Here is an 18319-nt window from a genome sequence, read left to right on the forward strand (position 1 = left end):
GCTTAGACCCTTATCAGTCTGGAGATGGCACAAGAGAATCCACATTAACGAGCTTTACTCATTAGCCTCTATCTGTCAGTTGCTCACCTTCTCACAAGTTGTCACCCTTAGAAATTCAGAGTCCATTTCTTTTGTCTTGTCACTTCTCTAAAATTTTACTGCTCTTTGTTGAGGATGCTACCTAATCTAGCAGGAGTGTGCAGAATGAGAGAGAAAGAAGAGAAGAGAGGGAAGAGTGAGCAGAATCGTTTCAAGGTGAGCAGGTCTATGTGAACCTACCCCTAAAACTCCAAGGAAGCTAAGAGGCTGAAGAAAGAGGCTGACATATTCAGTTTCTTAGAAAGACACATTTAATGAGAACTTACAAACAGAAGCCATGTCTCTGTCTCAGGCTTTGGCAGGACAAGACAGTGGATCCACACGCCACTAAACCCCAGACCCAGGGCTTATATCATAGGGAAAGGGTGATTCTGAAGGGATGTGTAGGACAAGCAATGTACAGTTAACTCCAAGGTGTTTGACCACAGGTCAGGATTTACAGTAAGTACCTGTTCTTACACAAGGAATACTATGTAACCTGGAAATCTTAGAGGCATCTCAAAACTGGGGCTAATGAAAAGTCAACATGGCAGATCAGCATCCAAGATGGAGTTGCTTTGGCCTCCACAGGAATAAAACAAATATAACAAAATGTTAACACAGGAAATCTGTGTGAATAGCATCCAGGAATTAATTCTTTGTCCTGTTCTTGCAACTTGTCTATGGGTTTGAAATCATGTCAAGGGAAAAAAATTACATTGGATATAAAGCAATAAATTTGTCAAAACCAATGGAACTAGATATGAAATCTGAGATTGCACCATATATAAATAACACTTCAATTAAAATAATAAAACCTTATTTTAGATGTTTGGTCAAATGTCAATGATTTGGAACACTTCAATAATTAAAAACAGAGAAGAGAAACCCATCAAGGATGTAAGAGAATGAAGACTAACTTCATGCCTACTTTTAGTTTGAAACAATAAACGAGCACCGCCATTTCTGTGTCTGTGACCACGGTTACCAGCAGCGCTCACGGTTTCCTCTCACGGCCTCTGCTCCCCTCCCACCATGCTTCCCCATGCGACCACCCCACACCCTCTGTGCTCATCTGGGTACCACAATTAGCTATACTACACTCCCTTGCTAATCAACCTGCAAACACTTAAGCCCAGTAACAACAAACCTGGATATTACCCGTTTTTAATTAAAAAGTAAGAAGCCAAAAATGATGGTCACAATCCCTCATGAGGACACAGACTGTTCAGTGAGAGCCCTTGAGGGAGGCCCTCCACATACACCAGGGCCCAGAACAGGGGCTCGCCCAGCACCTGGCTTAGAACCCAGGTTACCCTTTCAAAGTACTTTAGGATTTATTAAATATTACTATGTCATAATCAGCAATTTTTTTAAATACTAATAAAACAAAATGGCTTTCACATCTCATACCTTGCTTTAGAAATACTATAAATTCCTTTACAGTTTGGTCCAAATTCACTCCATGATACACTACAGGTTTGAAATTGCGATGTTCAAAAGAACGGATGAGGCGAACTGTGATGGTCACTTCTTCAGGAGCCATGTTAAGAAATTCCTGTGTCAAGAGACATAAGAACCATTTAAATGAAGCCAGTTCACAGTTGTCTACTAGCTCCTAGCCTGCATCTCTATCATCAGCTCTGCGGCACCAGCCCACTCTTCCCTGCCGCATGATCACTGACAGAGTCCCCAAACAGAAGCCAGGTTCCAGGGCCCCCAGAAGAGTCCTAGTGATTACGCCTAACTATCCACTGCAATCCTGGATGGCTCTGTCACAGTCACAGATGTTCTGACCAGCAGAAAACTGACAGGGTACAGAAGATGAACCGAAGTAACACAGGGGCAGCATGTGTACGTGTGGAAGCAGAGAGGCAGGATGACCGAACATATACACACAGCAGACACACGTCTACTGTGGGTGCCCTATGTCAGTGAGCTCCTCAGCTGGCCCTGAGATGGAAGCACATTTATATTAGAATCAACTGTCAACAGACAGCATTTCAATCTCATAAATGCTGCCAGATTTCAGGGCCAATTTAATTACATACGATGGTGTTACCTGTCTTTCACATTACTAAAGCTGAGTATGTATATTTCATCCTAAAACTAAGTACTAGGCGCATGTGTCAGGTCTTAATGTTATCTCATTTAATTCTCTCACCAAACCATGAAGCATTTTGCCTCATGGTTTGGTGAGAGAATTAAATGAGATAACATTTTAAAGATGAGAAGGCTGACTTGGAGAGATTCTTAGTAATAATGGAGTCAGGATTCAAGTATCAATTTTAATTCCAAAGTCCATGTTTTCTAGTGTGTGTGTGTGTGTGTATATGTGTGTGTGTGTACATACATTTGCATGTGTGTGTGTGTGTGTGTATGTGTGTATTCCACACAAATTGGAAAATTACCCCAAATTATTTCCTCCAAAAAGTTTCTGCACAGTTGCCAATGTTTTCTTCCATGCTTAAAAAATACTTTTGTTTTAAAATATTTTAAGCAAACAGTTAAAAAAAAAAAAAAGAACCTGCTACACTATCCTGTCAAATCTTAACACTCTGATGCATCTGCATCAATTTTTAGAGAGAAAAAAAAACACATGGGAAGCCCTGTGCACCCTCCCCAATTCCATCAGCACTTCCTGCCCTGGGAAGACTCACACACACCATTCCAATACATCATTTTACACCCTAATTCATATCATTTGAATCTACAGAAAATAGACTATTATGCAAAGCAGTTACAACACTTTCTATATGTTTTTTTTAACTTTGTTTTGTTTTGTTTGAGCCAGGGTCTTACTCTATCACCCAGGCTGGTCTCTAACTCCTAGGTTCAAGTGATCCTCCTGTCTTGGCCTCCAAAAGTTCTGGGATTATAGGTGTGAGTCACGGTGCCCAGCAACACTTTCTTTATATATCAACAATGCTTACATGCCAGATGCTATTCTAAGTGCTTAGCATTCACTGTATCATTGACTTCCCACTCACCTCCAATCACCCTGAAGTTGGTAAGATCATCTCATACAGAAAAAGTGAAATACAATCTGAAGTACTGTGCCCACAGATACACAGTATGGTTAACTTTACATACATGGTGCATTATATGTGGCTTCCTCGAGCTTCTCAGCATTGCTTTTCATTTATCTGTATTGAAAGATGTAATTCTAACTCTCATATTCACTTTCTGAAGTATAAAAAACCCATTTGTTTTAAAGATACGAGCAGGGCATAGTTCTATCCAGTAGTAGCTACTTTGCGCTACTTAAAACTTTGCATGTAACTTTCAACCATAACATACAATATGAGTATTAGAAAAAAATACCTGTAATACTGATGAATGTAAAGAAAGATACACAACCTCACTAATAATCAGGGAAATTCAAAATAATGAGATATATCACTCATCTAACTGATAAATTTAAAAATCTACTGATACCTACTATTGACAAGGGTAGAGAGCAATGAAAACCTCATCAGTGATGGCAGGCACTTAAAGGAGTAGTACTTTTGGAGACAATTAGCAATATTTAGTAAAACTGAAGATACACATACCTTTTGACCCTACAGTTTCATTCATGTGTAGGTACCCTAAGGAATCGCATATATATCCACAAGGAAGAACCATAAAAGAACATTAATAGCACACTGCAAAAACTGGAAACAACTGTCCATCAACTGCAGAACAGATAAGTACATGATGGTGTATTCATAGAATGGAATATGACAAACAACAGGAATGAATGGATTGGAACTAAAGCATCAACATGGATAAATTTCAAAAACATTACCATGAGTGGAAAAAAAGCAAGCTGCAGAAGAATCAGAGCATCCCGTACTATCATTTATACAAAGTTCATAAACATAGTCTTTATTTTGTTTGACAGACAATAGGCCAGGCGCAGTGGCTCACGCCTGTAATCCCAGCACTTTGTGAGGCCGAGGCAGGAGGATTATTTAAGGTCTGGAGTTCGAGATCTGCCTGACCAATGTGGTAAGATCCAGTCTCTACTAAAAATACAAAAATGAGTCAGGTGTGGTGGCGGGCACCTGAAATCCTAGCTGCTCAGGAGACTGAGGCAAGAGAATCCCTTGAACCCAGGAGACAGAGGTTGCAGTGAGCAGAGATTGCACCACTGGACTCCGGCCTGGACACTGCCTCAAAGAAACAAACAAAAAAACAAGTTCCATGAATTTAAGAAATTAACATACATTAAACACAACAATTCCTCGCATATAGAAGGATCTCAATAAGTCGTGCTGCTTTTATCATTATTATTCTATTTAGACTACAATAGGTTTGGGTATAAAGATAGCTCATACAAGCAGCAAATAAACATAAATTCCTGGATGTAATGAAACAAAGGCTGGGCAGGCTGGCACTTGTATTCCTCATGAAACTGTTTTTCACAATTACAGGGTTATTTTCACTTAATAAAAAGCTGCTCATATACTGTACTTAAATAAACTTTTCCATTTAAAACCCCAAATTTTGTGTTATATCTAATTTTGGACAAGCATTGCCATCTTTCTAAAAAATGTGCTTCAATTTATACTCAGTAACAAAACAATAGCTACCATCAGAAGGACCATTATCTAATTTGCCCTAAGGACAGTGGGACATACAGCTTGCTTGCCTAGAGAGGCTGATATACTGAAGAGGCAGCTTAGAAGACTGACCTTACAACTAATAAAATCTGACATTTTTCCCAGAAGGTTTGGTCTAGTTTTTAAAAAATGAATCTAATCAATTTTAAAAAGCATTCCTCAAATAAAAGGGCAGAGAAGGCAACAAAAATAAACTTCAGAGTAAATTAATAAAAAATGTTCAAGGACATAAAAGATTTAAATAAATGAAATGATAGACAATGTCCTTAACTGCAAAGGTTCAAAGTAGTAAAGAAATCAAGTCTCCCTAAATCAACCTATGCATTTAATACAATCCCAATCAAAATATAAAAGGGCTGTTTGGGAATCTTAACACAAATAATTCCGAAATTCATCCAGAAGAATCTGTGAGCTTTGTCAGCAAAGTCATAAAACAACAAAAAAGAAAAGAGACCAGTGACACCAATTATTAAAACACATTATAAAGCAACCGCTATATAGGAACAAGTTTGTTTGGTTTTCATAATCTTACAAAATCCAATAACAACTATTTTAATGCAAAATCAAGCTATAATAACATAAACTGTGACATTGGAGCATAAATAGATGGACAAACCTGTAAAATCTAACAGAAAACTCAGACTTAAGATTATAGAAAATCTAGTATAAGATAAAAGTGGCATCTCAAATCAGTGGGGAAAAGATAGTTTCCTTAATAAATGGCATTGAGAAAACTGGTCAGACATTTGGAGAAAAGTAATACTGGATTCGTATCTCACTCCTTACATAAAAATAACCTGTCCATGAAACAGATATTTAACTATAAAATCATGGAGAGACACCAGAAGAAAATAGGTAAGTATTTTTATAATCTTAAAATAGGAAAAACTCTCAGCAAAGACAAAGCAGCAATCATCAAGGAAAAGGCTGACAGCTGTAATAACATAAAAATGTAAAAAGAGACCAATATCCTAATAGAAACAAGGATAAAGGTAATTAACAGAGAACTGGCTAAATTTAAGCCAATAATGTGTGAAAAGATCAGCTTTACTTCTAACTAAAGAACTGAAAGAGAAACAGGTATCAATTTTGCCAACAGACTGGTATAATAAGAATAACTAAAAACTGGCCAACCAGTATTGGCAAGAATACAGAGAAATAAATATTATTTTTATAAACTACTGGCAAGAACATAAAATGAAACAGCCCACCTCGAGGTGAGTGGGTAATCTTTATCAAAATTTTAAATTTGTCTACCCTTTGATATGGTAATTTCTCTTCTAATAATTCACCCTGAGAAGATAATCATGTCAATTATTTTATAAACCCATGAGTTCATACTAACACTTTTTTAAAAAGCTAATTAGTCATTCTGAAGGCTAACAAGCCACTAATTTGTTTTTCTGAAAAGTGGCTTTCCAAAGCAAGGGTTGATAGAAATAAGAAAAGAAATCAAACATTTTACCCTTCCTTTCTTTTACAGACAGTATTTCAGGGTTATCAAACAGCTAATGGAAAAAAAAAAAAGTTTCTTCTCTATAGAGGAATTACAGCTAAAAAGTACTAAAAGAATAAATTTTTTAAAGCATAATTTGCATACCTATCAGGATGGCTAAAACAAAACACAGCAACAGCCCCAAATGTTGGTGAGGGTGAAGAAATTCACATACATTGCTGGTAGGAATGTAAAATGGTATTCGACATTATAAAAAAAGAATATGGCAATTTCTCACAAAACTAAACATACCCATTATATGACCTGGTAATTGCATTCTTGGGCATTTATGCCAGAGAAACAAAAACTTATGTTGACACAAAAACCTGTATATGAATGCGCACAGCATATCCATGTGTAATACCCCAAAACTGGGCAACAATCCAAATGCCCTTTAACATATAAATGGTCAAACAAACTGCCATATATCCATATCATGAAATACTAGTCAGTAATAAAAAGGAATAAACTACTGATACAGGCAAAGATCAGGGTGAATCTCAAGGGAATTAAGCTGAATGAAAAAAGCCAGTCTCAAAAGGTTGCATACTATATAATTCCATTTTTATGTCATTCTTGTGATGACAAAATTACAGAAATGGAGAATGCATTAGGGTGCTGCCAGGGGTTAGGGAAGGAGAGGGAAAGAAATGTCTGTGGCTATAAAAGGGTAAAATGAGAGATCCTCGTAATGGAAATGTTCTGATTCTTTTTTTTTTTTTAATGCAAGATAAAATGAATGTTTTATCCCATTCAGGCTGTTATAACAAAATACCATGCACTAATACCATGTTCTGATTCTTGACTGTAGTATTACCCATTTGTATCCACACGTGATGTAACTGCACAGAACTAAATGCATACACATGCAGGCATACACATATATACACACACAAGTGCAGGTAAAACTAGTGAAATCTAAATGAGATTCATTGCTTGTATCAATGGCAATTTCCTGGCTGTAAAATCAGACTATACTCAAGCAAGACGTGGATGAAGAGGAAATGGGATCCCTGTATTATTTCCTACATTTACATGTGAATGTACAACTTTCTCAAAATAAATAGATTCTAAAACTTATCATTCTGAAAACCCTAATGAAATGAATGTAGATGATGATCATAAATCGGTGTTAAAATCATCAGATATAAGATTGATAGGGAACTTTAGCATAGGTACATCTGGGGCTGAAAACACCTGAACTTACTAATCAATATTAATGAATGAACCAAGCCTCCAGATCTCACTCCCAGTTTATCAGGTGTGGAACTGATACAACAAGGTGTGGAAGAACATGTTAAATGACACCAAAATGAGGCCATCAGCCAAGTTCAGATGGTGGAAAATTCTACTGGAAAACGACTGGATTTCCTCAACAAATAGCATGAGAAATAAGAGAAGAGAGAAATGCTATATATTAAAAGAGATAATATCAACCAATGCAACATTTAGTCTTTGTATGGATCCTAATTTGTATAATATGAGATGATATTAGAAATTAATGTTAATTCTGTTCATATGATATTATGGTTATGTTTTTAAGTCCTTATCTTAAAAGGCTGAGGAATATAGAATATACAGGTAAAATGAAATGATGTCCTGTATTTGCTTTCAAATACCTCAGCAGAGGAAAAACAATTATAGAAGTGTAGATTAAAAAAAGAATAGTAGAGACCAATCATGGTGGCCCACGCCTGTAATCCCAGCACTTAGGAGGCCAAGGCAGGAGGATCACTTAAGCACAGGAGAGTTTGAGACCAGCCTGGGCAACATATCAAGACCTCATCTCTACAGAAAAAAAAAATTTTTAATTAGCTGAGTGCAATGGCACACATCTATAATCCTAGCTACTTGGGAGGCTGAGGCAGAAGGATCGCTTCAGCTGAAAGTTTGAGGCTACAGTGAGCTATGTACTTGAGCTCAGGACAAGACTCTGTCTCCAAAAAAAAAAAAAAAAATGTAGACCATTGTTAACTGTTGAAGCTGGGTATATATGAAACCTCATATACTATTCCATTTGAAAATGCTTGAAATTTTTCAAAATAAAAACATGTTGCAAGATTATAAGTGCACAGACTTATAATCTTATAAATGTACACACAAAGGTGTACATTTAAATTTTTTCTCTCATTGAAATGTTTCTAATAGTTAACAAAATTAGAATCCAATTAAATGTCCACCAGTAAAGAAATGGTTAAGTAAATTATGCCACACAATAAAATAAAATAACCTGCAGCCGTTAAAGGGTGATATGGATGTACAGATACCAACTTTGAAAGATGGCTATGACATTTTAGTAAAAAAACAAGTTAGTCTGGGCTCAGTGGCTCACGCTTGTAATCCCAACACTTTGGGAGGCTGAGGTGGGTAGGTCACCTGAGGTTAGGAGTTCGAGACCAGCCTGACCAACATGGTGCAACCCTGTCTCTACTAAAAATACAAAATTATCCAGGTGTAGTGGTGCATGCCTGTAATCCCAGCTATTCAGAAGGCTGAGGCAGGAGACGCGCTTGAACCTGGGAGGCGGAGGTTCAGTGAGCTGACATTGGGCCATTGCGCTATAGCCTTGGTGACAAGAGTGAAACTCTATCTCAAAAATAAAAAAGAAAAGAAAAGAAAACAATTAAAGGGCTGGGCACCGTGGCTCACACTTGCAATGCCAGCACTTTGGGAGGCCGAGGTGGGTGGATTGTTTGTGTCCAGGAGTTCAAGAGACCAGCCTGAGCAACATGGTAAACCCAATCTTTACTAAAAATACAAAAACTAGCCAGGCTTGGTGGCATAAGCCTGTAGACCCAGCTACTTGGGGGGCTGAGGTGGGAGGATCACCTAAACCTGGGAGGAAGTTGCTGTGAGCTGAAACTGCACCACTGCAGTCCAGCCTGGGAGACAAAGCCAGAACCTGTCTCAAAAAAATACAGGTAGAAAACTGCCTGTGTATAGTCTCACTGCATGGTTGTAATGCAGGTGTATTACATGGGAACATAAGCATGGAGTGATGTCCAGAAAAACCTTTACCAAAACATTAACAGTGGCTGTCTCTGGAGGGGTAGAAATCCAAGAGACTTGTTATATATACTTTCTAACATTGTTTGATATTTTACCAATGATCACGTGTTTTTAAATTAAGCTATTTCCAGTATATTTATATTTGCACTTTTCTGATGTATGCATATGCATCAACAAAAAGTTATTTTAAAAGCTCAGCTATTTCCATATCTTTTTAAGAAAGACGGGATAACTGAACAAAGCCAACAATATCAAACTTACAGAGTACTGGAAAGGAAGTGAAGGGCTAAGAACTTAGTCATACTCCTGATATGTACTGAGAGACATCAAATAAATCCAAACAGCATTCAGAGGCACCAGAAGCAGGTCACACGCCCAGAGGAGTCTGAACTTGTTCAGGATGGTACAGCCCCTTGCTGTCTCTCCAGTGGTGTATGTCACCATCAAAATCTGCTTTTCACATATCCCTCCAGCAACAATGACAGCTCACAGTTCCTCACACCCACCACGCTGTGGCCAAGCCTCTGCTACACCTCTCCAGCCCCGGCTTCTCTCCAAAATCTCTCCACCCCTCTCCCTCTTTGCTTTCCCAGAGGCTCCTTCAAGACCCAGCTCAGAGGCTATCTTTTGCAGGACAACTTTGAGCAGGGCTCCTCCTCTCCCCCAGGCTGAGCCATGGGCCCGTCTGTATGCTGTAGCATCAATAGGGAATCTGTTGATGTCACCTGTTTAAGAGGTCTGGCCCACAGGCTCCTTAAGAGAAAGAAGGCCATATGGTTTGTTTATGTGGACCCAACAGCTGTGTAGCATGAGGCACCTCAGAAGCCCCATAAATGTTCTTTTTAAAATTGTTAATTTTGTGTAGAGCTAGGATCTTACTATGTTGCCCAGGCTGGTATTGAACTCCTATGCTCAAGCAATCCTCCTGCTTTAGCTTCCCAAAGCACAGGATTACAGGTGTAAGCCACCACGCCCAGCCCCCAGAAATGTTTGTAGAACTAATGAGCAGTTAAAGGGGGTGGGGAACCCGAATCCTTCCATTTCCTAAAGACACACTAACATAGCAATCTCACTAAAGACACAGGACCCAAGAACATGTATGAGACATGGAAAAAAAAAATCTTTTTTCTACAGAATATAAAATTTTAAAAAATAAAAATTAATATTAATTATATATGTATAAAACGTAACATTTCAACAGCAACTTGATTCTATTCATAATTATATATGTTAGATTTAATGTAGGATGTGGGTATATTTCAACACATAAGACCCAGGTGGTGCTTTGAAAAGTAAGAGTGCCTAGGGCTTGGGAAGGTCTTTAAACCTCTCTGCCTAAAACTCCTGTAGTTCTAGCTAGTACTTACCCAGCTGGTTTGGGGTAGTGAAGAAAAGCCCATATGCAAAGCAAAACAAAACTCTTACAAACAAAGTAAACACTAAACTTGCATAGGAACTGCCTTGTGTGGAGGTCCCTGTTCGCTGGCCAGTAACCACTGCGTCAGAGCGGCCCAGCACCCTCCCTTCTGCGGCTGCTTTATTGGTCCAAGCTACAAGGATGATGAGGAGGGAAGCACAGCTTGGAAGCTTTGAGGCCCCATAAATGAGATGGGCCTTCACCCTTCAGTCCTGAAGCCTGTGGTGGAAATTCAGCAACCAAGAAAAGCCAAAACAAGGTAAGTGCAGGGCTCCTTAACTCGCCCAGTGGCTCCCCTTCCCAAGCTGGCTGGTCTCCCCCAGGGCAGAGCTCTAGGGTGCAGAGCTATAAGCAAGCAGGGGAAGGCTTCTGGGTGAAAAACTAGGCAGCACACATGAAAGCTCGGAGCCAAGCATCAAGTTAAGCAAAAACACTCACAAGATACTTGATTGTTGACGTTATACTAATCTCTATCAACTCAAAAAAAAAAAAAAAAAAAAGCACACGTCACTGCAGTTGATTCTGGTTGTTGGTAGTAGTTATGGTTTATAAAGTTGGCTGTGAACACTGAATTAGCAAATCCTGAATCAATGCTCCTAGGGGAAATACAGGATAAGGAACTTGTGAGCCTGTCGTCACATTTTGGCAAATGATCAATACATAATCTTGTTTCATGCGTGTTTCTGTTGTAAGAGACATTATGTTTTGCTGATGCATCAGCACTGAACTCACAGCCAACAGCACTACAGAACCTGCCTGAACAAAGCTTAGCTAACACAGTATTTTCTCCATAAGGTACATCACAGCCTTCCTGCACCTAGGAACACTTGACTGCATGTCTGCACTATGCTTGTGGGACATTTTTAACAGCAGAATCACCAACAGAAAAGCATTCAAATGAAAAAAATATGGCACTAAATAGACCACAAACTGGTCACTTGTTCACAATATAAGAGCTAAAACAAGAAGGCAGAGTGACTGAGCATGGTGGCTCATGCCTATAATCCCAGCACTTTGGGAGGCCCAGGCAGAAGGATCACTTGAGCCTAGAAGTTCAAGACCAGCCCAGGTAACATAGCGAGACCCCATCTCTCCAAAAAAATTACCAAAATTAGGTGGGTATGATAACGTAATCCCAGCTAATCAGGAGGCTGAGGTAGGAGGATCACCTGAGCCTGGGAGGTGGAGGTTGCAGTAAGCCGAGATTGCACCACTGAACTCCAGCCCCAGCCTGGGCAATAGAGCAAGATCCTGTCTCAAAAAAAAAAAAAAAAGGCAGATCGTTGTCTTGTTTGACCTCAGCTGAGAACATACTGAGTGATTCAAAATTTTCACTGCTCTGCCCATGTCTAAGAATGACCAACAAAGTGCCATGAGTACTGTTTTGGGGGTTACAAATAAATGTTAGTATATAGGTGAATTTGCAAATACAGAATTTGAAAATAATTAGGATTAACTGTACTACCAATAAAACACAGTATATATGCCTTATGGTATTTGAAGAAAGCATGTTTTTGACCTTTTTGTAAGAGAATGGAATCCCAAAGGAGCTAACTATTAGAAGCTTTAAGGGTAGGAAAACCACTCTAAGCACTAAGGCAGCTAACATAGAGAAGACCTTATAAGCACTTGCCTACTGGCTGAACTTCCTTCATGCCATAGGCAGGTTTCCAATAAATATGTTTATGACAAGAATTGTAACAGACTCCTACAGAGAATCATTTTGAAAAACTGAAATATTTCATAAAGCGTATCTACTCCCTAAATTTAAGTACCATAAAATCACACTTGTCATACGTCACATTTACTTTAAAGTTTGTCTTATCCAAATGAAAAAGGCACAACTTTCAAAAAGGCAAGGTTCTAACCCCTGTTCAATTAAATTTGGCCTAAAGCTGCCTCCATAGGTAATGAACTGCACCCTATCTTACTATGTAAACAAGCTGCAACCTAGCTTGCTAGTGTATTCTTATAATAAGTAACTGAGTCTCAGCCAATCACAGCAGCCAAACTTTCAGCCCATGCAGACTACGAACTGCCAAAACATGTCAAAACAAGGCAAAAGCCAAGCTGTAACCAATCAGACTACTTCGATCTGTCACTTCTGTTTGCTGTCTATAAATACTGCCTGCTGAGTAGTTATAGTCACAAAATACTATTGCTGCTTAGAGCTCTCTGAACCTTTACTGGTTCAGATGCTGCCTAATTCCTGCAGTTTCTTTACTCAAACGCTGCTAAATTGAATTTGTCAAAAGTTTTCCTTTTAACACCATAGTATCTCTCTCTGAATATATATATAGATAGAATATATATATATATACATATATATATATGTGTGTGTGTGTGTGTGTGTGTAGTATATTAGCGTGATTATATATACATATCACACTAAATGTTTAATTCTCCTCCAGATTTAGGAACAGTATCACAGGGCACAGAGTCCATCACCTTACTTTTAAAATAACTAAAATCAATACAAAGAATATATTAAATACAGTTGTCACTGTTTTTTTATGTGAGGAAACTAAATTGGTAAAGGTTACTAGGTATAAAAGGAGAAAGAGCAGGAAACTGCTAAGAAAAAAAAAATCATTGAATATGCAAATGATTTTAAAACTGCACCTTAATCATTTTGAAGTAAATAATCCTTAAGTACAACTAAATAGCATTCAAATATGTCATTTTACCAAAAAAAAAAAAAATGTTAAGGCCAGGGGTGATCTGGGGGAGCCTAAATTATTTCTATTACCCTTCTTAAAAAGACCAAATACCTAGCATACTGTTAGCAGAGATGAATGATATATGCTCACCATTTACAGAAAATTTAACCTTGGCAAATTAGTAACATTTTTTATATTAAATTTCAGTTTAAAGTTTATAAGAATGATAAATTAAAATTAATTCACATGTAGGACTATGATTAAAAGTAAAATGTTAATTGCATTTTAATCTATCCTGGCCTACATCAAAAGCATAATTTTAACTCTTAGATGGAGAACACAATTTTCTTCTAAAAATAGATCTTGTTAACAATGAAATATCAAGAGCTGGACATTATAATAAAAAGAAAAAAGGTAACAAGAATTTCATTTTTTAATTTTTTTTTTTTTTTTTGAGTCTCGCTGTACTCTTGCTCTGTCACCCAGGCTGGAGTGCAGTGGCACAATCTCAGCTCACTCCAACCTCTCCCTCCTGCATTCAAGCAATTCTCCTGCTCAACCTCCTGAGTAGCTGGGACTACAGGCACATGCTGCCATGCCTGGCAATTATTTGTATTTTCAGCAGAGCTGAGTTTCATCATGTTGACCAGGCTGGTGTTGAACTCCTGATCTCAGGTGATCGACCTGCCTTGACCTCCCAAAGTGCTAGGATTACAGGCGTGAGCCATCATGCCCAGCCCCCAAAATTTCCCTGTTACAACAGACTAGAGAAGGAGTGGAAGGAGGATTGGTAGATGCTGGTTGAAGGTGCAGCTGAAATTAAATAGAAAGAATACGTTCTGGTGTTCTATGGTTAACAGTACATTACAAAATGGCTAGAAGTTTTTAAATATCCTCACCACAAAGAGATAAACGCATGAGGCAATGGTCACATGAAGTACCCTGATTTGCTCATTCTACAACATATATATGAATTGAAACATCAAATTGTACTCCCAAAATATGTATAAATACGTGTCAAAGAATCTGCTTTACATTTTTTCAAAAGCACTTATATTTTTAATATGAAACTCAGTATTTATAAACTACATTTATAGTAGGGCATGGTGGCTCACGCTTGTAATCCCAGCACCAAATTTGGGAGGCTGAAGCAGGCGAACAACTGACAGATCACTTGAGGTCAGAAGTTTGAGACAAGTCTGGCCAACATGATGAAACCCCATTTCTATTAAAAATACAGAAAAAAAAATTAGCTAGGTGTGGTGGCACACTCCTGTAATCCCAGCCACTCTAAGGGTTGAGACATGAGAATCACTTGAACCAAGAACTGGAGGTTGCCGTGAGCCGAGATTGCACCACTGCACTCCAGCTTGGGAAACTGCGTGAGACTCCATCTCAAAATATAAAAACTTAAGATAAAAAACCCCTACATTTATAAACTAGGACGATATGAGCGTTAAATAACATTTGAAACCTTCTTGCCTTTTCTTTAGGTTCAGCTGCGTAATACAAATGAAAGCACCATTATTCCAGAAGAATTGGTTGAATCATCTTTCACTGACAGAACTTTTGAGAAAGATATTTTCAACATATTCATTTATAAATGATTTCAAAGTCTTCAACCTCAGCCATTGTTCAGATAGGTTAAAAAAATAAAATCTTCCACCTTCACCTCTAGGGGTTTAGGTAACACAGTAGGTACAAGGTAAATTTTAGCTAATCTGCAGACTGGCACATGCTTCTCCATGCTGTAATGGCTTTACTGCATAATGACATTAGCAGCTGACCTTCCCTGAGAAAGGGCCATAATCAGTTCCAAATAAATACATCCTTGATTACTTTTCACATCTACAATACACCACCCACTGACAAATCAACACCTACACTTCCTCAGACCTGCCATTATGATCTTCAATTTGGAGCAAATGCACAAAACCATAGTGTGTTTTCTCTGCTCAAGACATGCAAGTCTCTCCATAAACCATTCTGCACAGTTGAGTTTTCCAAAGGGTTGGAGGCATAACCATTTGGAAAGAATATTTCACACACTTTCTTTCTTAAACAAGGTATACCGAGTATAAATTCTATTTTTCTTGATTTGCAATCACGAGAACGTTAATCCTTGTACTGTGGGTTGGGAGACATTTCTCCACGGATCTCTCACACTTTGGCACGTCTTATAAGCAGAGGAGCTGGCTGCTTTCGTTCTGAACCATCTTTCAAGGATATGCGTATAGCAAACAGCTTAAAAAATCAGAGACAGTATTTCCCACCAGCCTGTCCAGTAAAATGAAGATACCTCACTCCAGGGTAAGGTTTGCTTGCAGCCCTTTATAAAGAATTTGATTGAACTAAACCTGGGGTTCTACAGCTGAGACACAAACCCACTACACCTGCAGCAGCACCTGAGCTACTCTGACTCCCCCTGTGGGACCTAGAGGCAAGAGGAATGGTATAAACGCCTCCTCTCAGTGGTGGCATTAGATTCTCATAGGAGCGAACCCTATTGTGAACTGGGCATACATGACATCTAGGTTACATGCTCCTTATGAAAATATAATGGCTGATGATCCGAGGTGGGGCAGTTTCATCCCAAAACCATCCCCCCTACCACCCCATCCATGAAAAACTTGTTTTCCATGAAACCAGTCCTTGGTGCCAAAAAGGTTGAGGCCTACTGCTCTACAACACCATCCACCCAACAGGATGTGATGGACATTTATAGAACACCCCACTCATGACTGCAAAATGCACATTCCTTTCAAGTATCCACAAAATATATGTCAAGACGTCTGTATCCTGCTTGATTTGGAAAAAACCATGACAAGTTTAAAGTAGTGAAATTAAACAGTGTGTTCTCTGACCACCATGGAATCAAATCAGGAAAGGCTTCAAACACTTGGAAACTAAGCAACGGACTACTGAACAAGCCCTGGACCAAAGAGGAAGTCTCAAAGGAAACTAAGGGCAGGTTCGGTGGTTCACCCTGTCATCCCAGCACTTTGGGAGGCGGAAGCAGGCGAATCACTTGACGTCAGGAGTTAGAGACCAGCCTAGCCAACATGGTGAAACCCCATCTCTACTAAAAATACTAAAATCAGCTGGGCGTGGTTGCAGCACTGTAATTCCAGCTACTCAGGAGGCTGAGGCAGGAGAATCGCTTGGACCCAGGAGACAGAGGTTGCAGTGAACCGAGATCGCTGCATTCCAGCCTAAGTGACAGAGTGAGACTCTGTCTCAAAAAAAATAAAAAGGAACTAAAAATACACTGAACTGAATGAAAGTGGGACACAGTTAAAGCACTGTGAAGAGGAAAATGTATAGCATTACATGCATTAAATAAGAAAAAGTCTCAAGTCAATAATCTAAGCTCCCACCTAAAGAACCTAGAAAATCAAAAGCAAAACAAACACAAAGCAAGCAGGAGGAAAGAAATAATAATGAATGGAAATCAATAAAATTGAAAACAGAAAACCAATAGAAAGTCCATGAAAAAAAGAGCTGGTTCTTTGAAAAGATGTTTTCAATACAGAAAAATCTTGAGCAAGACCAGCTAGAAAAAAAAAAAGAAAGAAAGAAAAGAAGGCACAAGTATCAGGAATGAAACAGAGGGTATCATTATAGATACAATGTCTCCTGGGTCCAAGCAATTCTCCTGCCTCAGCCTCCTGAAGAGCTGGGTTACAGTGCTGCCACCACGCCCAGCTGATTTTAGTATTTTTAGCAGAGATGGGGTTTCACCATGTTGGCTACGCTGGTCTCTAACTCCACACAAACTACCACCACTCACCAATATGAAATAGACAATACAAATAGCCCTATAACCATTAAAGAAGTTAAATTCATAATTTAAGAACTCCCAAGAAAGAAATCTCCATGAGAACTTGATGGAGTTCCTGGAAAAAAGAAAGGAAGGAAGAGAGGAAGGAGAAAAGAAAATAAATCTTCAGGCCTAAAGGTTTCAATAGTGAACTCTACAAAACATTTAATGGAGAATTAACATCAATTGTACACAACCTCTTTCAGAAAACGGAAAAGGAAGGAACATTTCCTAATTCAGTTTTTGAAGCTAGTATTTTTCCATAATAATAAAGCCAGACAAAGCCATTATTAAAAAAAGACAATGACAGACCAATATCCCTTATAAACATGAAAATCCTTAGTAAGACATTAACAAATAGGATTTGGCAATACATAAAAATATACACCATGACCAAGTGGAGGTTTTTCCAGAAAAGCAAGGCTAGTTTAATTTTTGAAAATCAATCAATGTAATCTACCATATTAACAAGTTAAAGAAGAAAAATCACATAATCATATCAAGGGATACAGAAAAGGTATCTAACAAAATTCAAAGGAGACTCAACATCCATTCCCGATAAGGACTCTTAGAAAAACAGGAATAGAGGGGAACATCTCAACTTGATAAAAAAAAACAAAACCAAAAAAACAAAACAAAACAAAACAAAACTAGAGCTAACATTAGACTTCAGGATTGAAGACTGAATGCTTTCCCCCTAAGATCAGGAACAAGGAAAGATAGCCCTTCTCACCACTCTTATTCAACATGCTGCTGGAAGTTCTAGCCAGTGAAATAAGGCAAGAAAAGGAAATAAAAGGCAGAGCGATGAGAAGGGAAGAAATAAAACTGTCCCTATTTGCAGATGACATAATTATCTACACAGAAAAATCCCAAGAATTCTCAAAAAAAATCCAGAATTAATGAATTTGGCAAAGTCACAGGATACAAAATAAACATACAAAACCAACTATATTTCTATATAGTAGCAATGAATACATTTACACAATTAAAAATACAATAACGAGGCCAGGGCAGGGGAATCACAAGGTCAAGAATTCGAGACCAGCCTGGCCAACATGTTTAAACCCCCGTCTCTACTAAAAATACAAAAATTAACTGGGTGTGGCGGCACATACCTGTAATCCCAGCTACTCAGGAGGCTGAGGCAGGATAATCACTTGAACCCAGGAGGTGGCAGTTGCAGTGAGCTGAGATCACACCATTGCACTCCGGCCTAGCAACAGAGCAAAC

General features: G+C 38.5%; 1 protein-coding gene across 3 annotated transcripts in view; it reads right to left on the reverse strand.

The window, feature by feature from the left end:
* Positions 1-18319, reverse strand: part of CUNH2orf76 (chromosome unknown C2orf76 homolog) — a 63257-nt gene that overhangs the window by 36073 nt on the left and 8865 nt on the right. For 2 of the 3 annotated variants that reach the window (XM_017500247.2, XM_017500245.2), the window contains exon 2: positions 1492-1636. In XM_017500247.2, the coding sequence (XP_017355736.1) occupies positions 1492-1624 (133 nt within the window). In that variant the 5' untranslated portion in view covers positions 1625-1636. Of the gene's footprint in view, positions 1-1491; positions 1637-18204; positions 18267-18319 lie in introns of those variants that run through there. The other variant, XM_017500246.2, reaches the window with a different exon arrangement.

The sequence above is a fragment of the Cebus imitator genome, unplaced genomic scaffold, assembly GCF_001604975.1.
Source record: "Cebus imitator isolate Cc_AM_T3 unplaced genomic scaffold, Cebus_imitator-1.0 Scaffold264, whole genome shotgun sequence".
NCBI lineage: Eukaryota > Metazoa > Chordata > Mammalia > Primates > Cebidae > Cebus > Cebus imitator.